Below are 25,374 nucleotides of genomic sequence, written 5' to 3'. Positions count from 1 at the left end.
AAGTGATGCAACGATGGGATGGCAAGTCTAATGTTAGTTATTACAATTGGGACAGTGCTGTCATTCTGTAATATCTCTGAAGGAGGGTATTCCTACTATAATCAGAAGGTGTAACAGCTTAATATAAATATAGTTGTACATATCAATGGTCAATCAAACATCTACATTTATTAAATAAAAACACTTAAGCTGAATACACACTAGAACGATCTCGGCCCGATATCTAGTTTCCGGACAAATCGGAAAGACATTATCGGCTGGGTCGTTCAGTGTGTACGCCCAATCTGCACACTCCCGCGGTCATTAGCAATGTCTTCTGGTCGGCTTTGCTGCAGGGTCAACCGGAAGACATTGCTAACGATGCCATGCTGACTCCGTCGTCCCCCTGCATCGGAAAGTGTGTATGCACTTGGCCATGCAGGGTTACGTCATCCGCCGGATCTGCCGGCTACACATCAATCTTTGAAAAACGCTTCCTTTTCGGGCTTGCACATAAATCGCAGTAAACACACGAAAGCTGTGCCACTTACAGGCACCATAGTGAAAAACTATAATTCTTTAATGAATTCTATTAGTATTACTGTATCATGGGTAAAAATTTGTACAAACAGGGACATTAAACAATAATAGTGGCTTACTGTGCCCACAGCTATTACTAACACAGTACAAACTAGCCTGAAATAAGTGTACAAGAATGGACAATGCACTAGAACAACCTAATGTATTTAAGAAAATAAATATAAGTTCCCCACCACCTCCATTTATTTTTATATTCAAAGTGAAGCTGTTATAAGTGAAGTTAAGGATCGGCAGGTGGTTTTTGAAGCTTATCTCTACTAATTCTTTTTTTCACCTTAAAACTAATAAACCCCTCCTACACATTTATAACATAAGCAGTACAGAAAAAGTATTGATTCACAAAAGGAGCTTTTTAAATAGCATTAATTCTTACCAACTCCAGCGTTTATTGATTCTGCATCTATTTCCTTCGCCTTTTTCTTTGCCACTTTAGCTAGTGCCAATTCACCCTTATCTAGAGCAAGGTAATGGATGTCCTTTGGAAATAAAGCAAAATAAAAGATTAATCTAAAATGAATCTTGGACACACAACAAAGAAGAATTTCAAAGAAAGAAAAATCTTTTATTGCCCAGATCACAGAACATAGACAGGACTGATGAACCCTCTGTTACGTTTTAATTTTCTCAATTTTCATTCTTTCTCGATGCAAATGTATCATCTTACGCATACCTTATCTCAAACCAGGCAATCACACACATTTCAGGAAGCAAAAAGCATATATTTTACTTGCCAGCTTATGCGGCAGTTTCTGACCAACCTATGCCTTTGGAAAGTCAGCTGCTGGAATTGGTAGTTTCCACAAAGACACCTTTGAACACACAAAGGGGCAGATGTATTAACCTGGAGAAGGCATAAGGAAGTGATAAACCAGTGATATGTGCAAGGTGATAAAGGCACCAGCAAATCAGCTCCAATATGTAAATTAACAGTTAGGATCTGATTGGCTGGTGCCTTTATCACCTTGCACATATGACTGGTTTATCACTTTCTTATGTCTTCTCCGGGTTAATACATCTGCCCCAAAATCTGCAGTTTCAGTGACTTCTAATTCTGTGCTTATGTTATTCAAATGGAATCGCTGGAGGACAGGGACTATTTGCTACCACAATTCTAATTGCACAATATAGTACTGTTATTAATTATTAAGTATATACTGTACAATGAAAGAAGAGACCATCAAGATGTTTTCTTGAGATTTGATAAGGAGGTATGTCTTTTAGAACAAAAACGGTATTGTATATTTATCTTTCTCTGACGTCCTAGTGGATGCTGGGGACTCAGAAAGGACCATGGGGAATAGCGGCTCCGCAGGAGACTGGGCACAAAAGTAAAAGCTTTAGGACTACCTGGTGTGCACTGGCTCCTACCCCTATGACCCTCCTCCAAGCCTCAGTTAGATTTTTGTGCCCGAACGAGAAGGGTGCTCACTAGGTGGCTCTCCTGAGCTGCTTAGTAAAAAAGTTTAAGTATAGGTTTTTTATTTTCAGTGAATCCTGCTGGCAACAGGTTCACTGCACCGAGGGACTAAGGGGAGAAGAAGCGAACTCACCTGCGTGCAGAGTGGATTGGGCTTCTTAGGCTACTGGACATTAGCTCCAGAGGGACGATCACAGGCCCAGCCATGGATGGGTCCCAGAGCCGCGCCGCCGGCCCCCTTACAGAGCCAGAAGACTGAAGAGGTCCGGAAAATCGGCGGCAGAAGACGTCCTGTCTTCAATAAGGTAGCACACAGCACCGCAGCTGTGCGCCATTGCTCTCAGCACACTTCACACTCCGGTCACTGAGGGTGCAGGGCGCTGGGGGGGGGGGGGGGCGCCCTGAGACGCAATAAAAACACCTTATATGGCAAAAAATACATCACATATAGCTCCTGGGCTATATGGATGCATTTAACCCCTGCCAATTTTTCCTTAAAAATGCGGGAGAAAGGCCGCCGAGAAGGGGGCGGAGCCTATCTCCTCAGCACACTGGCGCCATTTTTCCTCACAGCTCCGTTGGAGGGAAGCTCCCTGACTCTCCCTTGCAGTCCTGCACTACAGAAACAGGGTAAAACAAGAGAGGGGGGGGGGGGGCACTAATTTGGCAGATAAATCTATACAGCAGCTATATAAGGGAAAAACACTTATATAAGGTTATCCCTATATATATATAGCGCTCTGGTGTGTGCTGGCAAACTCTCCCTCTGTCTCCCCAAAGGGCTAGTGGGGTCCTGTCCTCTATCAGAGCATTCCCTGTGTGTGTGCTGTGTGTCGGTACGTTGTGTCGACATGAATGAGGAGGAAAATGGTATGGAGGCGGAGCAATTGCCTGTAATAGTGATGTCACCCCCTAGGGAGTCGACACCTGACTGGATGGTCTTATGGAAGGAATTACGTGATAGTGTCAGCACTTTACAAAAGACTGTTGACGACATGAGACAGCCGGCAAATCAGTTATTACCTGTACAGGCGTCTCAAACACCGTCAGGGGCTCTAAAGCGCCCGTTACCTCAGATGGTCGACACAGACCCAGACACGGACACTGACTCCAGTGTCGACGGTGAGGAAACAAACGTATTTTCCAGTAGGGCCACACGTTACATGATCACGGCAATGAAGGAGGTTTTGAACATTTCTGATACTACAAGTACCACAAAAAAGGGTATTATGTGGGGTGTGAAAAAACTACCCGTAGTTTTTCCTGAATCAGATGAATTAAATGAGGTGTGTGATGAAGCGTGGGTTTCCCCCGATAAAAAACTGCTAATTTCTAAAAAATTATTGGCATTATACCCTTTCCCGCCAGAGGTTAGGGCGCGTTGGGAAACACCCCCTAGGGTAGATAAGGCGCTCACACGCTTATCAAAACAAGTGGCGTTACCGTCTCCTGATACGGCCGCCCTCAAGGAACCAGCTGATAGGAAGCTGGAAAATATCCTAAAAAGTATATACACACATACTGGTATTATACTGCGACCAGCAATCGCCTCAGCCTGGATGTGCAGTGCTGGGGTGGCTTGGTCGGATTCCCTGACTGAAAATATTGATACCCTGGACAGGGACAGTATATTATTGACTATAGAGCATTTAAAGGATGCATTTCTATATATGCGAGATGCACAGAGGGATATTTGCACTCTGGCATCAAGGGTAAGTGCGCTGTCCATTTCTGCCAGAAGAGGGTTATGGACGCGACAGTGGTCAGGTGATGCGGATTCCAAACGGCATATGGAAGTATTGCCGTATAAAGGGGAGGAGTTATTTGGGGTCGGTCTATCGGACCTGGTGGCCACGGCAACGGCTGGGAAATCCACCTTTTTACCCCAGGTCACCTCTCAGCAGAAAAAGACACCGTCTTTTCAGGCTCAGTCCTTTCGTCCCCATAAGGGCAAGCGGGCAAAAGGCCACTCATATCTGCCCCGGGGCAGAGGAAGGGGAAAAAGACTGCAGCAGGCAGCCTCTTCCCAGGAACAGAAGCCCTCCCCCGCTTCTGCCAAGTCCTCAGCATGACGCTGGGGCCTTACAAGCGGACTCAGGCACGGTGGGGGCCCGTCTCAAGAATTTCAGCGCGCAGTGGGCTCACTCGCAAGTGGACCCCTGGATCCTGCAGGTAGTATCTCAGGGGTACAAATTGGAATTCGAGACGTCTCCCCCTCGCCGGTTCCTGAAGTCTGCTTTACCAACGTCTACCTCCGACAGGGAGGCGGTATTGGAAGCCATTCACAAGCTGTATTCCCAGCAGGTGATAATCAAGGTACCCCTCCTACAACAGGGAAAGGGGTATTATTCCACGCTGTTTGTGGTACCGAAGCCGGACGGCTCGGTGAGACCTATTTTAAATCTGAAATCCTTGAACACTTACATACAAAGGTCCAAATTCAAGATGGAGTCACTCAGAGCAGTGATAGCGAACCTGGAAGAAGGGGACTATATGGTGTCTCTGGACATCAAGGATGCTTACCTCCATGTCCCAATTTGCCCTTCTCACCAAGGGTACCTCAGGTTTGTGGTACAGAACTGTCACTATCAGTTTCAGACGCTGCCGTTTGGATTGTCCACGGCACCCCGGGTCTTTACCAAGGTAATGGCCGAAATGATGATTCTTCTTAGAAGAAAAGGCGTCTTAATTATCCCTTACTTGGACGATCTCCTGATAAGGGCAAGGTCCAGAGAACAGTTAGAGGTCGGAGTAGCACTATCTCAAGTAGTACTACGACAGCACGGGTGGATTCTAAATATTCCAAAATCGCAGCTGATTCCGACGACACGTCTGCTGTTCCTAGGGATGATTCTGGACACAGTCCAGAAAAAGGTGTTTCTCCCGGAGGAGAAAGCCAGGGAGTTATCCGACCTAGTCAGGAACCTCCTAAAACCAGGCCAAGTGTCAGTGCATCAATGCACAAGGGTCCTGGGAAAAATGGTGGCTTCTTACGAAGCGATTCCATTCGGCAGATTCCACGCAAGAACTTTTCAGTGGGATCTGCTGGACAAATGGTCCGGATCGCATCTTCAAATGCATCAGCGGATAACCCTGTCTCCAAGGACAAGGGTGTCTCTCCTGTGGTGGTTACAGAGTGCTCATCTTCTAGAGGGCCGCAGATTCGGCATTCAGGACTGGGTCCTGGTGACCACGGATGCCAGCCTGAGAGGCTGGGGAGCAGTCACACAGGGAAAAAATTTCCAGTGCTTGTGGTCAAGCATGGAAACGTCACTTCACATAAATATCCTGGAACTAAGGGCCATTTACAATGCCCTAAGTCAGGCAAGGCCTCTGCTTCAGGGTCAGCCGGTGTTGATCCAGTCGGACAACATCACGGCAGTCGCCCACGTAAACAGACAGGGCGGCACAAGAAGCAGGAGGGCAATGACGGAAGTTGCAAGGATTCTTCGCTGGGCGGAAAATCATGTGATAGCACTGTCAGCAGTGTTCATTCCGGGAGTGGACAACTGGGAAGCAGACTTCCTCAGCAGACACGACCTCCACCCGGGAGAGTGGGGACTTCACCCAGAAGTCTTCCACATGATTGTAAACCGTTGGGAAAAACCAAAGGTGGACATGATGGCGTCCCGCCTCAACAAAAAACTGGACAGATATTGCGCCAGGTCAAGGGACCCTCAGGCAATAGCTGTGGACGCTCTGGTAACACCGTGGGTGTACCAGTCAGTGTATGTGTTCCCTCCTCTGCCTCTCATACCCAAGGTAGGGAGAATCATAAGAAGGAGAGGAGTAAGGACTATACTCGTGGCTCCGGATTGGCCAAGAAGGACTTGGTAACCGGAACTTCAAGAGATGCTCACGGAAGACCCGTGGCCTCTACCTCTAAGAAAGGACCTGCTCCAGCAGGGACCCTGTCTGTTCCAAGACTTACCGCGGCTGCGTTTGACGGCATGGCGGTTGAACGCCGGATCCTGAAGGAAAAAGGCATTCCGGATGAAGTCATCCCTACCCTGATCAAAGCCAGGAAGGATGTAACTGTGCAACATTATCACCGTATTTGGCGTAAATATGTTGCGTGGTGTGAGGCCAGGAAGGCCCCTACAGAGGAATTTCAACTGGGTCGTTTCCTGCATTTCCTGCAAACAGGACTGTCTATGGGCCTAAAATTAGGGTCCATTAAGGTTCAAATTTCGGCCCTGTCGATATTCTTCCAAAAAGAACTAGCTTCAGTTCCTGAAGTTCAGACGTTTGTCAAGGGGGGTACTGCATATACAGCCTCCTTTTGTGCCTCCAGTGGCACCTTTAGATCTCAATGTAGTTTTGGGGTTCCTAAAATCACATTGGTTTGAACCACTCACCACTGTGGACTTAAAATATCTCACATGGAAAGTGGTAATGCTGTTAGCCCTGGCTTCAGCCAGGCGTGTCTCAGAATTGGCGGCTTTATCCTATAAAAGCCCTTACCTAATTTTTCATACGGACAGGGCAGAATTGAGGACTCGTCCCCAATTTCTCCCTAAGGTGGTTTCAGCGTTTCACTTAAACCAGCCTATTGTGGTACCTGCGGCTACTAGGGACTTGGAGGATTCCAAGTTGCTGGACGTAGTCAGGGCCCTGAAAATATATGTTTCCAGGACGGCTGGAGTCAGAAAATCTGACTCGTTGTTTATCCTGTATGCACCCAACAAGCTGGGTGCTCCTGCTTCTAAGCAGACTATTGCTCGTTGGATTTGTAGTACAATTCAGCTTGCACATTCTGTGGCAGGCCTGCCACAGCCAAAATCTGTAAAAGCCCATTCCACACGAAAAGTGGGCTCATCTTGGGCGGCTGCCCGAGGGGTCTCGGCTTTACAACTTTGCCGAGCAGCTACTTGGTCAGGGGCAAACACGTTTGCTAAATTCTACAAATTTGATACCCTGGCTGAGGAGGACCTGGAGTTCTCTCATTCGGTGCTGCAGAGTCATCCGCACTCTCCCGCCCGTTTGGGAGCTTTAGTATAATCCCCATGGTCCTTTCGGAGTCCCCAGCATCCACTAGGACGTCAGAGAAAATAAGAATTTACTTACCGATAATTCTATTTCTCATAGTCCGTAGTGGATGCTGGGCGCCCATCCCAAGTGCGGATTGTCTGCAATACTTGTACATAGTTATTGTTACAAAAATCGGGTTATTATTGTTGTGAGCCATCTTTTCAGAGGCTCCTCTGTTATCATGCTGTTAAATGGGTTCAGATCACAAGTTGTACGGTGTGATTGGTATGGCTGGTATGAGTCTTACCCGGGATTCAAAATCCTTCCTTATTGTGTACGCTCGTCCGGGCACAGTATCCTAACTGAGGCTTGGAGGAGGGTCATAGGGGGAGGAGCCAGTGCACACCAGGTAGTCCTAAAGCTTTTACTTTTGTGCCCAGTCTCCTGCGGAGCCGCTATTCCCCATGGTCCTTTCGGAGTCCCCAGCATCCACTACGGACTATGAGAAATAGAATTATCGGTAAGTAAATTCTTATTATCGTTAGGTCACACAACAACATTGTACATAGCGCAGTGCAACGTGAAAGGTCTGCACAAAGTTATAACACACAAAGGGGGGTATCCTATTACCCACGATCCATTTTCGTCTGGTGAAAACAGCAGGATATTGCGATAATTGATCGATGGTCATTATCGCGGTATCCTATCACAGGCCATTGTCAATCAGGCGAAAACGGACCCCCAATCGCACGATAACACATGGGATCGGGAATAAGTCCCCGGTTCCATGTGTTATCGCGTCTCCGGCAGCCGCTTAGCGCGGATTATGCTTTGGGTGCTTGAGGCACCCAAATCATAATCAGCTATAAGTGCCAGCATCGGGGGGATGAGCACGTCGCATCGGGGCTAATAGGATAGCCCCCGGCGAAACAATTACCCGCGGGCATTGACCGTTGAGAATTGGATATTCCCCAAAGAATTTTCTAACTGGCGATCACAATTTTATATTTCTTAAAATGTTTCAGATAGTGTTTAAATACGGTCTGTTTCCTCAACCTGTGGCTAATTCAATCTCCCCCCTAAGGCTGGGAACACATCTGGCCTATCCGACAACATGATGTAATGACTGGTTAGGTGTATGCACAAACAATCTCGTGCATACGCACTTACCAATTCGCCATCCAATATGTCTGGCAGCATTCATTTCAATATACCCGCCCATTTCTGTGACATCACATTTAATGGCTGCTTCTGCCAACCTATGGTGCAGTCTGCCATACACACAGCCAGATGTACCGCTATATCTGTATGATATATCAGCATTGGCTGTGCTGTAGGGCCAACACAATATGTCTGTGAACAACATCATTCACAGACATATCGGGTGCACACACCCGCCAATCTGCTAGCCATGTATATCGTTTGTTGATAGACAAAACAATAAATATCGACCAGTGTGTACCCAGCCTCAGTCTGCTGGAGGTCTATGTGGATAAAACAATAATGTAACACAGTCAACACTCTACAGATGTCTAATGTATAAGCACAAAGTCAATCTAAACAAGCTCTAGAATAACCAACAAAGTAAATTGACCTAAGTGATAAAAAAGTATAAATGAAACAATAGTTCTAAGTATAATAAAAAAAAATTAAGAAAAAAAAGACATCTCCGGACAATGGGGTAATTCAGAGCTGATCGGAGCAGCAAATTTGTTAGCAGTTGGACAAAACCATGTGCACTGAAGGTGTAGCAGATATAACATATAACATTCAGAGAGAGTTAGATTTGGGTGGGTTATATTGTTTCTGTGCAGGCTAAATACCAGCTGCTTTATTTTTACACTGCAATTTAGAATTCAGTTTGAACACACCCCACCCAAATCTAACTCTCTCTGCACATGTTATATTTACCCCCCTGCAGTGCACATGGTTTTGCCCAACTGCTAACAAATTTGCTGCTGCGATCAACTCTGAATTACCCCCATTGGGCCTTATTCAGTAACAGACGCTACTGAGATGCGATTGCATTCTCCCTGGTTGAGGCCCAGTGTGCATGCGGGAGATGCGATTGCATTTCAGTAATGCAAATATTTCTGCCTGATTCAGGGGACAGCGACTCAGCGTTGTGGGGGTATGGTCTCGGAAATGGGGGCTCGTTTGGAGCAGCCTCGTGATATCACATGCGGGCGCTGCGACAGAGAAAATGGTGGCAGCCCGACTGGCTTTGCAGCCTGGTTGCAGAGGCATGGGGCTTCCCTTAATCAGCAATGCAATCGCAACTGAATTGCAATTGCATCGCTGGCCGCCATTAGCATGTTTGGCGGCCCCCACCATGCGATTCTAACCAGTTGCAGTTTTGCAAAACTGCAACTGAAGCTAAATCAGGTACAGTGATACATTTTCTGTAGAAAACAACTGCACATAAAAACAAACTCAAATAGTAGCAAGAAATACAATAGTACCAAAAATAAACAAATAATAAAAATGACCATTATAAATTTGCCAAAACCTAGGCAAAACACAGCTAAATTCTTAGCAGTTTAGAAAATGAATGCAGTGATTTTTTTTTACTGTGTGTAATGATTAAATGAAAGAATAAATAGCACGTTTGTAATTAATGCTATAATTATGAAAGGACATATCAAATGAGTTCACAGTGTGCTTCTTTCATGTAATTAGGGAGTCATTTTCAAACCTAGTAAAGCAAAGGCTGTCTGGCCCAACCTAACTAATAATTTAAACAGTGAGATCAAACCAGCAGGTCAAGTGACTTTATAGGATAAACATTATTAGCATTTACGGTTAAAAAACTCTATTAAAGAGTCAATAATATGTTCATTATGCAAAAGAGGAAAGCAAACACATTCATGAATAGGTTTTGTAAAGGTTTTCTAACTATTGTTATGTACAAGTCTGTACAATCGGCTGCATAGCTGTAACGTGCTGGGCAAGAAGGAGAAGCAATATTGGCTTTGTCCACCTGATCTTGCTGGGACATTGTGGAGTAAGGGGCTTTTGAAACAAGAGCACCATGTGGAGCTATCTGAAGACCCATAGAGACATGATTAATTTGACTTTTGTAGCTAATTCAATGGGAGGGACAAAGGGCGGATGAAATGTAAGAACCCTTGTTACATTACTGTTGTTTTAAAATGCATCAGCAGAAGTGTCCAGAATTTGTCATTTTAATGGTGACCAAGGGTCCAAATTCTAGAGCTAAAGACAACATTCTAGTGTAAAAGATTGTAAGCTGAACCAATGCTTAATGCAATCAATTCACTTTAAATAGATAGTAATGTTACGGATGTTCAAAATGGCTGCCTCCCAGAGGAGGCTACTAGCGCAGTTTAAGATTGTTATGGTGAAAACCACCGCGTTTCACTTAACACAGAGAAAATAATACCAAAAATAATGATAATAAAATGGTAATAGATGAGATGGCAATAAAATGTACAGATGGTAATATAACTATGGTGATACAGATGGTGCTTTGGACACATCACATTTGCCCTGTGAGTGGACCGTCCGCATCCACCTCGACTGCCCATCTATGTATGTGTCGATAGCTGTCTGCAGTGCTGGTCGCTGTATACATTAGAGAAGGCAGCGCTGGGCAGGCAAAGTCTGTCTTCCGTGTGCTTTGCTCCAGTCCTTCTCCTCTGCAGTGAGCGAAGAAGGACTTCTGGGTATAGGAACCGGCTGCTGCAAGAGACAGGTAATGTGAGCCACCTGTATCGTTGCTCTGGCGGGCGACACACACACACACACACACACACACACACACACACACACTAACTACATGTGTAACGGGACAGAGGACCCTTTTGTTGCTTAGTGTGTGATTAATTGATTTACAGTATACAGATTATGTGCATGCATTCTGATTACTTATAGTATATCTCACGTGTTATGATTCAGCTGCAAAATACGCTATCTTGCATTTCTAATCACATGGTGGAATAGATGGCTTATGATGCATTCTGAGTGTTTCATAACATTAAACTTATAACTTACTAATTAATGGGAACATATGGACATAAATGGACTCTTCTGCCTCTCACTTCTGTATGGGCAGGCTCTGTGGCTTGTCCACACACACTAACATTACATCATGTGGGTGGAATGGGGAAGAGGAATGAGGTGTAGGGGTTCATAATGTGTAGGGGCTCTACTTGGCATAATGTGTATGTGTATAAGGGGCACTGCCTTGCATGATGTGTATAAGGGGCTCTACTGTGGTGTAATTTATGTAAGGGGATCTACTATGACAATGTGTATAAGGGGCTCTTCTGTGGCATAAATTATAAGGGGCTCTACTGTGGTTTAACGTGTTTAAGGGGCTCTACTATGTGGTGTAACGTGAAGGGGTACTATTGTGTGGTGTAATTTGAATAATGGACACTACTGTGCGGTGTACTGTGAATTGGTACTATTCTGTGGCCACGCCCCTTCCCCATGAAGCCATGCCCCTAAATATTTGAGGGGTGTCGTCTCCGTGCACTGTCCCTTTTTTGTAATATGGGGGAGAGAAGGAACAGCAATTCTTTTTCTGGCACAGGGCACTAAAATATCTAGATACGGCTCTGATGGTAATAGCTGATATGATAAGAAAACTTTGCAATTTAATACTATTTTTAACATTTACATATATAGCACTAGCATATTCCTTTGCGCTTTACAACTGGGAACAAAGCAGTAATAAAACAAGCCTGGATAACAACAGACAGACAAAGAGATAAGAGGGCCCTACATCAGGAACAACAACAGAATACAGAAGAACATTTAATAAAAGAAAGAAAATAATCTGTAGTTCAGCATTTAAGATCGAAAAATAAAAAACATAAAATTATACATAAACTACTCCCTAGAAGTGAATTTAAAGCAGTTTCATGTTTATCAGTAAACGGAATTGCTAAACAAAAAGATGACAATCTTATTTTGGAGGGAGAAAGTCTACCTAGAAGATATGAACACTTTTCTTTGGATGGCAGCTCCATAAATCAGTCTCTCAGTGAATAAAGCAGGGATTTTTAGAGAACTGAAAAATGTATTGGATACAAAGAAATTGAAAGCACATGGGGGGGATCTTTTGAATAATTAAATAACTACAGTATATTGAGCAACAGGTTACTTTGTTTGGTTTTGTTATAAGAACCTTGAATTTTATGCAACAAAATATTTTTTTTTTCCTAAGGACAAGATCAGCTGCCCCAGCTATTTTTTTTTTTTTATATATAGAAACCCCATCTTTTTGGGCCACATTCATAATAGTCAACATTATATTGTGGTTCACCAACTCAAGGCATTTATATGTTAAACAATTAACAAATAAAATGTATTTTGTTTGTATTATCATTAGCTATAATTTCCGTAAAATACAAACTCTTAAAAAACAAAAAATATATCTTATAAAAACGTACCATAAACAGATCACGCGCACCAATGTCTACAGCAAGCAAGAAAGCCTTTTCAAATCTTTGGTGCCTGCAAATAAAAATAGAAACCATTATGGACTTTGAAGTACAAAAAATGTACACACTGTTTTCTGGGATTTATATCTTATGTTACTGGCAGTGAGCAATTTTCTCAATTCACAAATAATACATTGACTACTAACATATATTTTCTAGTAAATGTACACAATAACCAATGATAAATTTACTTTCATGAACCAAATGACTAGGGTGGCCAATCCCGGGATTCGTGGGATACCTGGGATTGGTTTGATTCCTGTGTCAAGGAAAAGCTCCTGCGCCATTAGCAAAAACAGTGCCATAACCATCACCACAAATACTTAATTTGTCTATAAATACTTTGTTTATCATAAATTAGATTTAACATTGTGTTATTGTATATTGTTTTAAAAAAAAAGAGAAATCTACAATGTTTACTGCAATAGCCAGACAAATATACACTATACTATACTAACACACCATATTAACATACTGTATTATCACTAACATATTACCTTATCACTTCCACTTCATTGCTATCCCACAGCCACCTTACTACCTAAATACCTCACAATAATAGTTTACATATGTTATAGAAATGTAATGCTCTTAAGGGTAATGACCAAGCAGTAAGCCAGAATCAGAAATTCAAGGACCAGACTGAAGGGGCTACTGTCCCTAACAGATTGTAAGTGCAGATCGTCTTATGGGGGTAATTCCGAGTTGATCGCAGCAGGAACTTTGTTAGCAGTTGGGCAAAACCATGTGCACTGCAGGTGTGGCAGATATAACATGTGCAGAGAGAGTTAGATTTGGGTGGATTATTTTGTTTCTGTGCAGGGTTGCTTTATTTTTACACTGCAATTTAGATTTCAGTTCGAACGTACCCCACCCAAATTCAAGGCCGGTTCTACACCTTGTGGCGCCCAGTGCGAAAGTTTCCACTGGCGACCCCCCTCCCCCACGGCAAAACAGTGCGCGCCTGAGTCGCGCGTCAAAAATAGGGGCGTGGCTTCATAGGGGAGGGGAGTGGCCACAGTTATGGCCCCAGTAGCTGTGCCTCCAGATTTGCCCCAAGTAGTTGTGCCCCCCAGTTGATTTGCTCCCAGGCAGATTTAACATGTGCAGAGAGAGTTAGATTTGGGTGGGGTGTGTTCAATCTGCAATCTAAATTGCAGTGTAAAAATAAAGCAGCCAGTATTTACCCTGCACAGAAACAAAATAACCCACCCAAAACTAACTCTTTCTGCACATGTTATATCTGCCTCCCCTGCAGTGCACATGGTTTTGCCCAACTGCTAACAAAATTCCTGCTGCGATCAACTCAGAATTATCCCCCATATACGGGTTTTTATATACAGTATATATGTTGTAGCCACATCACTATAAGTGTGAATAATGGTGAATTTCAATATAATCAGTGATTCAAGTGATGGAACAAAAGTTCTTTCTTGGCAACTGCTAAAGTTCTCTATGTGCACATCTGAGTATTTGGAAAGTCTCACCAGGGAATCTCAGGGCTACACTGTACTGCATGCATTGTGTCCATAAAGGATGGGATTTGGTAAGGATGTGCTTGCTACTGTATGCAAAATCCTGTAGATTCAAGAGTACAGATCAGCACCATGTAAAATATCTGAATCCTGGATTTATTATTTTATCATTACCAGTTACTTATATAGAGCACACATATTCCGCAGCGCTTTACAGAGAATATTTGCCCATTCACATCAGTCCCTGCCCCAGTGGAGCTTACAATCTATATTCCCTACCACACATACACGCACACACATTCACGCTAGGGTTAATTTTGTTCAGAGCCAATTAACCTACCAGTATATTTTTGGATTGTGGGAGGAAACCAGAGTACCCGGAGGAAACCCACACAAGTACAGGGAGAATATACAAACTCCACACAGTTAGGGCCATGGTGGGAATCGAAACCATGACCTCAGTGCTGTGAGGCAGTAATGCTAACCATTACACCATCCGCACTGCCCCTGACAAGATAGGTGGTGGGTAGAACACCAGTATACCAGCAAAGTGGGCATATGGAGGTGTGTGACATCTGCAGTGTCTAAGAAGTGGCACTTGGAGTCAAGTGCTGCATGCTGTGGAAGTGAAAGGTCTTAGCGGCATATAGGTGCCTCAACGGCGCTATGTCTATGAGTGTATATGTAGGAATTTATTTCATAAGCATTTAAGGAGCAGTGAGATGTACAGAGAGAAGAGAAGGGAGCGGAGTAAGAGGGGAAGAGGTGCGTGTGTATATTTTACCTATTACTTGAGGTGACGCTATGCATGCTTCCTTTGTATATCAGATGGCCTCACATACAGCCTTTGATGTGCGTCCGGTTGAATATAGCCTGCTGGGATGGAACATGTGCATGGCTAAGGCTCCCATGTGTGTATATATATATATATATATATATATATATATATACACATACATACATACATACACACACACTCACAGGTTGAGTATCCCTTATCCAAAATTCAAAAACCCACATTTCTCTGACGTCCTAGTGGATGCTGGGACTCCGTCAGGACCATGGGGATTAGCGGCTCCGCAGGAGACAGGGCACAAAAATAAAAGCTTTAGGACTAGGTGGTGTGCACTGGCTCCTCCCCCTATGACCCTCCTCCAAGCCTCAGTTAGGTTTTTGTGCCCGTCCGAGCAGGGTGCAATCTAGGTGGCTCTCCTAAAGAGCTGCTTAGAAAAAGTTATTAGGTTTTTTATTTTCAGTGAGTCCTGCTGGCAACAGGCTCACTGCAACGAGGGACTTAGGGGAGAAGAAGTGAACTCACCTGCGTGCAGGATGGATTGGCTTCTTAGGCTACTGGACACCATTAGCTCCAGAGGGATCGAACACAGGCCCAGCCATGGAGTCCGGTCCCGGAGCCGCGCCGCCGACCCCCTTGCAGATGCCGAAAAGTGAAGAGGTCCAGAAACCGGCGGCAGAAGACTTTTCAGTCTTCATGAGGTAGCGCACAGCACTGCAGCTGTGCGCCATTGTTGTCAGCACACTTCACACCAGCGGTCACTGAGGGTGCAGGGCGCTGGGGGGGGGCGCCCTGGGCAGCAATGATAATACCTTGTTCTGGCTAAAAATACATCACATATAGCCCCTGGGGCTATATGGATGTATTTAACCCCTGCCAAGTCTCACAAACACCGGGAGAAGAACCCGCCGAAATAGGGGGCGGGGCCTATCTCCTCAGCACACAGCGCCATTTTCCTGCACAGCTCCGCTGCGAGGAAGGCTCCCAGGACTCTCCCCTGCACTGCACTACAGAAACAGGGTAAAAAAACAGAGAGGGGGGGCACTTTTTTGGCGATATTGATATATTAAGCTGCTATAAAGGAAACAACACTTCTGTAGGGTTGTTCCTATATATTTATAGCGCTTGGGTGTGTGCTGGCAAACTCTCCCTCTGTCTCCCCAAAGGGCTAGTGGGGTCCTGTCTTCGATAAGAGCATTCCCTGTGTGTCGGTACGTGTGTGTCGACATGTATGAGGACGATGTTGGTGTGGAGGCGGAGCAATTGCCGGTAATGGTGATGTCACCCCCTAGGGAGTCGACACCGGAATGGATGGCTTTATTTATGGAATTACGTGATAATGTCAGCACGTTACAAAAATCAGTTGACGACATGAGACGGCCGGCAAACCAGTTAGTACCTGTCCAGGCATCTCAGACACCGTCAGGGGCTGTAAAACGCCCTTTACCTCAGTCGGTCGACACAGACCCAGACACGGACACCGAATCTAGTGTCGACGGTGAAGAAACAAACGTATTTTCCAGTAGGGCCACACGTTATATGATCACGGCAATGAAGGAGGCTTTGCATATCTCTGATACTGCAAGTACCACAAAAAGGGGTATTATGTGGGGTCTGAAAAAACTACCTGTAGTTTTTCCTGAATCAGAGGAATTGAATGAAGTGTGTGATGAAGCGTGGGTTAACCCCGATAGAAAACTGCTAATTTCAAAGAAGTTATTGGCATTATATCCTTTCCCGCCAGAGGTTAGGGCGCGCTGGGAAACACCCCCTAGGGTGGATAAGGCACTCACACGCTTATCAAAACAAGTGGCGTTACCGTCTCCTGAAACGGCCGCCCTCAAGGATCCAGCTGATAGGAGGCTGGAAACTACCCTGAAAAGTATATACACTCATACTGGTGTTATACTGCGACCAGCCATCGCCTCAGCATGGATGTGTAGTGCTGGGGTGGTTTGGTCGGATTCCCTGACTGAAAATATTGATACCCTGGATAGGGACAGTATTTTATTGACTATAGAGCAATTAAAGGATGCTTTTCTTTATATGCGAGATGCTCAGAGGGATATTTGCACTCTGGCATCGAGAGTAAGTGCGATGTCCATATCTGCCAGAAGAAGTTTATGGACGCGACAGTGGTCAGGTGATGCGGATTCCAAACGGCATATGGAAGTATTGCCGTATAAAGGGGAGGAATTATTTGGGGTTGGTCTATCGGATTTGGTGGCCACGGCAACAGCCGGGAAATCCACCTTTTTACCTCAGGTCCCCTCCCAACAGAAAAAGACACCGTCTTTTCAGCCGCAGTCCTTTCGTTCCTATAAGAACAAGCGGGCAAAAGGACAGTCATATCTGCCCCGAGGCAAAGGAAAGGGTAAGAGAGTGCACCAAGCAGCTCCCTCCCAGGAGCAGAAGCCCTCCCCGGCTTCTGCAAAGCCCTCAGCATGAAGTTGGGGCTTTACAAGCGGACTCAGGGGCGGTGGGGGGTCGACTCAAGAATTTCAGCGCACAGTGGGCTCACTCACAGGTGGACCCCTGGATCCTGCAGGTAGTATCTCAGGGTTACAGGTTGGAATTCGAGAAGTCTCCCCCTCGCCGGTTCCTAAAGTCTGCTCTGCCAACGTCTCCCTCAGACAGGGCGACGGTATTGGAAGCCATTCACAAGCTGTATTCTCAGCAGGTGATAGTCAAGGTACCCCTCCTACAACAGGGAAAGGGGTATTATTCCACACTATTTGTGGTACCGAAGCCGGACGGCTCGGTAAGACCTATTCTAAATCTGAAATCTTTGAACCTGTACATACAAAAATTCAAGTTCAAGATGGAGTCACTCAGAGCAGTGATAGCGAATCTGGAAGAAGGGGACTTTATGGTGTCCCTGGACATTAAGGATGCTTACCTGCATGTCCCAATTTGCCCTTCACATCAAGGGTACCTCAGGTTCGTGGTGCAAAACTGTCATTATCAGTTTCAGACGCTGCCGTTTGGATTGTCCACGGCACCTCGGGTCTTTACCAAGGTAATGGCCGAAATGATGTTTCTTCTGCGAAGAAAAGGCGTATTAATTATCCCTTACTTGGACGATCTCCTGATAAGGGCAAGGTCCAGAGAACAGCTGGAGGACGTAGTAGCACTAACCCAAGTAGTGCTGCAACAGCACGGGTGGATTCTGAATTTTCCAAAATCTCAATTGACCCCGACGACACGTCTGCTGTTCCTGGGAATGATTCTGGACACGGTTCAGAAAAAGGTGTTTCTTCCGGAGGAGAAAGCCAGGGAGTTATCCGAACTTGTCAGGAACCTCCTAAAACCAGGAAAAGTGTCTGTGCATCAATGCACAAGAGTCCTGGGAAAAATGGTGGCTTCTTACGAAGCGAATCCATTCGGCAGATTCCACGCACGAACTTTTCAGTGGGATCTGCTGGACAAATGGTCCGGATCGCATCTGCAGATGCATCAGCGGATAACTTTGTCTCCACGGACAAGGGTGTCTCTTCTGTGGTGGTTGCAGAGTGCTCATCTGTTAGAGGGCCGCAGATTCGGCATACAGGACTGGGTCCTGGTGACCACGGATGCCAGTCTGAGAGGCTGGGGAGCGGTCACACAGGGAAGAAACTTCCAGGGAGTGTGGTCAAGCCTGGAGATGTCTCTTCACATAAATATACTGGAGCTAAGAGCGATTTACAATGCTCTAAGCCTGGCAAAACCCCTGCTTCAGGGTCAGCCGGTGTTGATCCAGTCGGACAACATCACGGCAGTCGCCCACGTAAACAGACAGGGCGGCACAAGAAGCAGGAGGGCAATGGCAGAAGCTGCAAGGATTCTTCGCTGGGCGGAAGATCATGTGATAGCACTGTCAGCAGTGTTCATTCCGGGAGTGGACAACTGGGAAGCGGACTTCCTCAGCAGACACGATCTACACCCGGGAGAGTGGGGACTTCATCCAGAAGTCTTCCACATGATTGTGAACCGTTGGGAAAAACCAAAGGTGGATATGATGGCGTCCCGCCTCAACAAAAAACTGGACAGGTATTGCGCCAGGTCAAGAGACCCTCAGGCAATAGCTGTGGACGCTCTGGTAACACCGTGGGTGTTCCAGTCAGTGTATGTGTTTCCTCCTCTGCCTCTCATACCAAAAGTACTGAGAATTATACGGCAAAGGGGAGTAAGAACGATACTCGTGGCTCCGGATTGGCCAAGAAGAACTTGGTACCCGGAACTTCAGGAGATGCTCACGGAAGATCCGTGGCCTCTACCTCTAAGACGGGACCTGCTTCAGCAGGGACCGTGTCTATTCCAAGACTTACCGCGGCTGCGTTTGACGGCATGGCGGTTGAACGCCGAATTCTAAGGGAAAAAGGCATTCCGGAAGAGGTCATCCCTACCCTGGTAAAAGCCAGGAAGGAGGTGACTGCACAACATTATCACCGCATTTGGAGAAAATATGTTGCGTGGTGTGAGGCCAGGAAGGCCCCGACGGAGGAATTTCAACTGGGTCGATTCCTACATTTCCTGCAAACAGGATTGTCTATGGGCCTCAAATTAGGGTCCATTAAGGTTCAAATTTCGGCCCTGTCGATTTTCTTCCAGAAAGAATTGGCTTCAGTTCCTGAAGTCCAGACTTTTGTAAAAGGAGTACTACATATACAGCCCCCGGTTGTGCCCCCAGTGGCTCCGTGGGATCTTAATGTAGTTTTGGATTTTCTCAAATCCCATTGGTTTGAGCCACTCAAATCGGTGGATTTGAAATATCTTACATGGAAAGTAACCATGCTACTGGCCCTGGCTTCAGCCAGGAGAGTGTCAGAATTGGCGGCTTTATCGTATAAAAGCCCATATCTGATTTTCCATTCGGACAGGGCAGAACTGCGGACGCGTCCTCAGTTTCTGCCTAAGGTGGTTTCAGCGTTTCACCTGAACCAGCCTATTGTGGTGCCTGCGGCTACTAGCGATTTGGAGGATTCCAAGTTGCTGGACGTTGTCAGGGCATTGAAAATATATATTTCAAGGACGGCTGGAGTCAGAAAATCTGACTCGCTGTTTATACTGTATGCACCCAACAAGCTGGGTGCTCCTGCTTCTAAGCAGACGATTGCTCGTTGGATTTGTAGCACAATTCAACTTGCACATTCTGTGGCAGGCCTGCCACAGCCTAAATCTATCAAGGCCCATTCCACAAGGAAGGTGGGCTCATCTTGGGCGGCTGCCCGAGGGGTCTCGGCATTACAACTCTGCCGAGCAGCTACGTGGTCGGGGGAGAACACGTTTGTAAAATTCTACAAATTTGATACCCTGGCTAAAGAGGACCTGGAGTTCTCTCATTCGGTGCTGCAGAGTCATCCGCACTCTCCCGCCCGTTTGGGAGCTTTGGTATAATCCCCATGGTCCTGACGGAGTCCCAGCATCCACTAGGACGTCAGAGAAAATAAGATTTTACTTACCGATAAATCTATTTCTCGTAGTCCGTAGTGGATGCTGGGCGCCCATCCCAAGTGCGGATTGTCTGCAATACTTGTACATAGTTATTGTTACAAAAAAATCGGGTTGTTATTGTTGTGAGCCGTCTGTTCAGAGGCTCCTACGTTTGTCATACTGTTAACTGGGTTCAGATCACAGGTTGTACGGTGTGATTGGTGTGGCTGGTATGAGTCTTACCCGGGATTCAAAATCCTTCCTTATTGTGTACGCTCGTCCGGGCACAGTATCCTAACTGAGGCTTGGAGGAGGGTCATAGGGGGAGGAGCCAGTGCACACCACCTAGTCCTAAAGCTTTTATTTTTGTGCCCTGTCTCCTGCGGAGCCGCTAATCCCCATGGTCCTGACGGAGTCCCAGCATCCACTACGGACTACGAGAAATAGATTTATCGGTAAGTAAAATCTTATTTTTTGGGTCCCCTACCGAGATAATGACGTATATATTATACATTATGTGTATATATAGATAGATATATATATAATATAATATACATATATATGTGTCATTATTTCAGTAGGGGAACCAAAAATGTATGATTTTGAATTTTGGATACTCTACCTCTATATATACATACATATATATATATATATATATATATATATATATATATATATATATATATAGTCCACACGGACCGGCACTCCCACTTTCTTCTGCGTACTGGCTCCGGTGCCCTCCAAGGGAAATCCACAACCAGCAAAAAAAGAGGCGGCACTCGGAGGCTTTAAAGTGCAAAATGAATTGTATTCCACAAGAGAAAACTAACATTTCGGGGTCACAATACCCCTTTGTCAAAGTGAACAAAAGGGGTATTGTGACCCCGAAATGTTAGTTTTCTCTTGTGGAATACAATTCATTTTGCACTTTAAAGCCTCCGAGTGCCGCCTCTTTTTTGCTGGTTATATATATATATATATATATATATATATATATATATATATATATAGATATAGATACAGAGAAATATATATATATATATATATATATACACAGTTTTTTTTATATATATATATATATATATATGTATATATATATACATATATATATATATATTTTTAATTATGATGTTTTGGTGACTAAATATATTATATACAGCATAAAAACAGAAATATCCATTGAGCTGTATGATGTGTACATGACTAATTAATTTTTACAGCTGTACCCTAACCTTTAACACAAAGTGACTGGCTTTTTTCTCTAGCGCTATTAATTTATTCTTACCATGAGATGTACAGCCTGGTAGGCTGCCAACTTTTTTGGTCAAGCTTCAGTCAACCCATTTCATAAAAGGAATTATTCTGAGAAGCATGTGTAGTCATGTGATTATTTCTACAGTGAGCACTGGCAGGGTAGCATATGTGGGGGGTTTCCTCTGGGGAACCCCCACTTAATACAAATATAAAAGACATCTCCAATGTTCATATTGTACACTTATTTGGCTTTGTTCTTTACTACCTTTAATTAAAATTCATTTATTTATTTAATCATTATTTATATAGAGTCTGCATATTATGAAGCACTTTAACAAAATATTTAATCGTTTACATCAGTTCCTGAGTGACGTTTACAAACAATATTCCTTACCACAGGGACACAAAGACACACACACACAAAAGCGAGTTAATTTTACTAAAAACCAATTAACCTGTCTTTGGGAACTGAAGTATCTGGAGGAAGCCCACATAAATATGGCGAGCACATAAAAACTCCAAACATACGATGCCTAGAATTGTGAGGCAGCAAAGCAAACCACTGTGCTTTTCATGTTGTATCATTTCCGCTCGTCTCGATTTGGATTGTTTTGCGAAAAATAAATAGAAAAGATGTAAAAATAAACTCTAACGCTAAATTAAGTCATACAAGAGTAGTTTATGATTAAATGCGTCTTCTCTTTATGTAGAGCTATTATGTGTTACCAACTACATTGCTAATTTCATTTTTGTATGAATGTCTAATTTCTTGGCAGATATTCTAATACACTGGGGCAGATGTATTAACCTGGAGAACGGATAAGGAAGAGATAAAGCAGTGATAAGTGCAAGGTGATAACGCACCAGCCAATCAGTTCCTAACTGACATTTTTCAAATCCGTAATGAGTGGCTGGTGCGTTATCACCTTCCACTTATCACTGCTTTATCACTTCTTTGTCCCTTCTCCAGGTTAAAACATCTGCCCCATTAACTGAAACATAGTAGAGAATAGAAAATTAATTATTAATGAACTCAAAATTTAGGTGAATTCAAAATCAAACAGTGGGACTAGAAGCGGATTGTCAGACTTCATTCTGCTTCAAGGGACAAAACAGGTTAAGAATTCAAACACATTTTGGTTTTGGTTTAGCAAACTCACGCCTCTGATTCTGAATATAGACTAACCAGTTGGACAGCACTACAGCCTAGCGTGATTATCAATGCCAACTTGCTATGTATTCTGCTATTTGTCAATATTTTTATTTTTTTTATTTTATTTTATTGCAAAGCTTCATACGAGACCATACAGAATATGTAAAGTAGCACATAGAAATCCAGGAGCAATATAAAACATATAACCTGGACCACAAAAGAAGCTATGCTGTTTTAACAAATAGTAAAAACATCACAAAATAAAAAGCCATATGACACAAAAAGAGAAGGAGGGAAAAATTAGAGGAGGGAATTGGATACAGAGATAAAGAGTAAGAAGAGAAAAGAGAAGAGAGAGAAGAGGAAGAGAAAGTAGAAAAAAAAGAAAGGAGGGGGGTCACCGAGCCAAAACATACCTGCAACAGAGTTGGGCTTGTGAAAGGGTCTACTAAATCAGATATAAGTCCAGTCTGACTGTACCAAACCCCTCAACTCCCGGGGGTGGGGTGGGGGGAGGGTTGGGCTGGCTGGGATTGGGGGGGTGGAAGGCGGCAAAGTGAGCAATCCAAGGGGACCAAATCTTATCAAATTGGTCAATGGTGTTATGTAAGGCATGAGTAATCCTTTCCATAGAAACAATGAACCATATCCTAGACAACACCATCTGCATAGGAGGACGAGACGGTTGTTTCCAGCTGAAGGCCAGGGCGCCCCTAGCAGCATGCAGTATATGGAGAGCTAATTTATTTGAGGGAAAAGGAAGACCATCTATAGGGTACCCCAACAACGCTGACCCTGGGCCAAGGGAGATTTGAAAGTGGAATATCTTGCTTAAAAGCGACTAAATTCCAATCTAATAAGGACAAATCTTGGAGCAATTCCACCATATATGGCAAAAATCTCCCCTAGAACCACATTCGCGCCAGCAGCAGGGACAAGGTACCATCTCGTATAGATTTTGTACGAGTTTTCTTGGATAAGGGAAGAAGTGGAGGAATGAGCGACATTAAGTTTAATGGTCTGCCATGCTTTCCTGTCTGGTGGGGGGCCAAGGTCTACCTCCCGGTGACTTTCATGTGGGAGGATGGGGTCAGGGCCTGCTAGACATAACATAGAGTATAAAATAGAAATAATGTCCTTACAAAGGGGGGAGTGATTCAAATGGTGTCAACTTTCTAAAAACGGCGGCTTGAGGCAGTGAGCTTAAGAAGGATCGTAGCTGGAAATATTCAAAAAGTCTAGGGACATGGGGTGATAGAACAGGAATAAGTGTGGAGAGATTAGAATCATCCAGCTCTATTTGTACCCAAGGTAGACTGTGGGGGAAAGCAACCCAGATGAGGGCCTGGCTCAAATGGGTAGCCAGAAAGTACTACTGCAGGCCAGGTTAACCTCTGCCGCCCTCTGAGCGGGCTTCTGGCTAAAATCGAGAGTTTCAGTCTAGGATTATTATCCAACCAAATAAAATAAGAATTTACTCACCGGTAATTCTATTTCTCGTAGTCCGTAGTGGATGCTGGGTACTCCGTAAGGACCATGGGGAATAGACGGGCTCCGTAGGAGACTGGGCACTCTAAAAGAAAGATTAGGTCCTATCTGGTGTGCACTGGCTCCTCCCTCTATGCCCCTCCTCCAGACCTCAGTTAGGGAAACTGTGCCCGGAAGAGCTGACACTACAAGGAAAGGATTTGGAATCCAGGGTAAGACTCATACCAGCCACACCAATCACACCGTACAACTCGTGATAACTATACCCAGTTAACAGTATGAATAACAACTGAGCCTCACTGAACAGATGGCTCATAACAATAACCCTTTAGTTAAGCAATAACTATATACAAGTATTGCAGACAATCCGCACTTGGGACGGGCTCCCAGCATCCACTACGGACTACGAGAAATAGAATTACCGGTGAGTAAATTCTTATTTTCTCTGACGTCCTAGTGGATGCTGGGTACTCCGTAAGGACCATGGGGATTATACCAAAGCTCCCAAACGGGCGGGAGAGTGCGGATGACTCTGCAGCACCGAATGAGCAAACTCAAGGTCCTCCTCAGCCAGGGTATCAAACTTGTAGAATTTTGCAAACGTGTTTGATCCCGACCAGGTAGCAGCTCGGCAAAGTTGTAAAGCCGAGACCCCTCGCGCAGCCGCCCAAGAAGAGCCCACCTTCCTCGTGGAATGGGCTTTGACTGATTTAGGATGCGGCAGTCCAGCCGCAGAATGTGCAAGTTGAATCGTGCAACAGATCCAGCGAGCAATAGTCTGCTTAGAAGCAGGAGCACCCAGCTTGTTGGGTGCATGCAGGATAAACAGCGAGTCAGTTTTTCTGACTCTAGCCGTCCTGGAAACATAGATTTTCAGGGCCCGGACTACGTCCAGCAACTTAGAAGCCTCCAAGTCCCGAGTAGCCGCAGGCACCACAATAGGTTGGTTCAAATGAAACGCTGATACCACCTTAGGGAGAAATTGGGGACGAGTCCTCAATTCTGCCTTGTCCATATGGAAGATCAGATAGGGGCTTTTACATGACAAAGCCGCCAATTCTGACACACGCCTAGCCGAAGCCAAGGCCAAAAGCATGACCACTTTCCACGTGAGATATTTCAACTCCACGGTCTGAAGTGGCTCAAACCAATGTGATTTTAGGAAATCCAACACAATGTTGAGATCCCAAGGTGCCACTGGGGGCACAAAAGGGGGCTGAATATGCAGCACTCCCTTAACAAACGTCTGAACTTCAGGCAGTGAAGCCAGTTCTTTTTGAAAGAAAATAGACAGGGCCGAAATCTGGACTTTAATGGATCCCAATTTTAGGCCCATAGTCACTCCTGACTGTAGGAAGTGC

The 25,374-nt window shown here is 44.8% G+C and overlaps 1 protein-coding gene across 12 annotated transcripts in view; it reads right to left on the bottom strand.

The window, feature by feature from the left end:
- Positions 1–25,374, bottom strand: part of WDPCP (WD repeat containing planar cell polarity effector) — an 804,278-nt gene that overhangs the window by 293,881 nt on the left and 485,023 nt on the right. For all 12 annotated transcript variants that reach the window (XM_063918461.1, XM_063918450.1, XM_063918455.1 and 9 more), the window contains 2 exons: positions 12,388–12,451; positions 953–1,055 (listed from right to left, as the gene is read on the bottom strand). In XM_063918461.1, the coding sequence (XP_063774531.1) occupies positions 953–1,055; positions 12,388–12,451 (167 nt within the window). The remainder of the gene's footprint in view (positions 1–952; positions 1,056–12,387; positions 12,452–25,374) is intronic.

Source organism: Pseudophryne corroboree, chromosome 4, assembly GCF_028390025.1.
Source record: "Pseudophryne corroboree isolate aPseCor3 chromosome 4, aPseCor3.hap2, whole genome shotgun sequence".
NCBI classification, from domain to species: Eukaryota; Metazoa; Chordata; class Amphibia; order Anura; family Myobatrachidae; genus Pseudophryne; species Pseudophryne corroboree.
The sequence above is the reverse complement of the archived record's forward strand: the minus strand, read 5'-3'. Positions and strand labels throughout refer to the sequence as shown.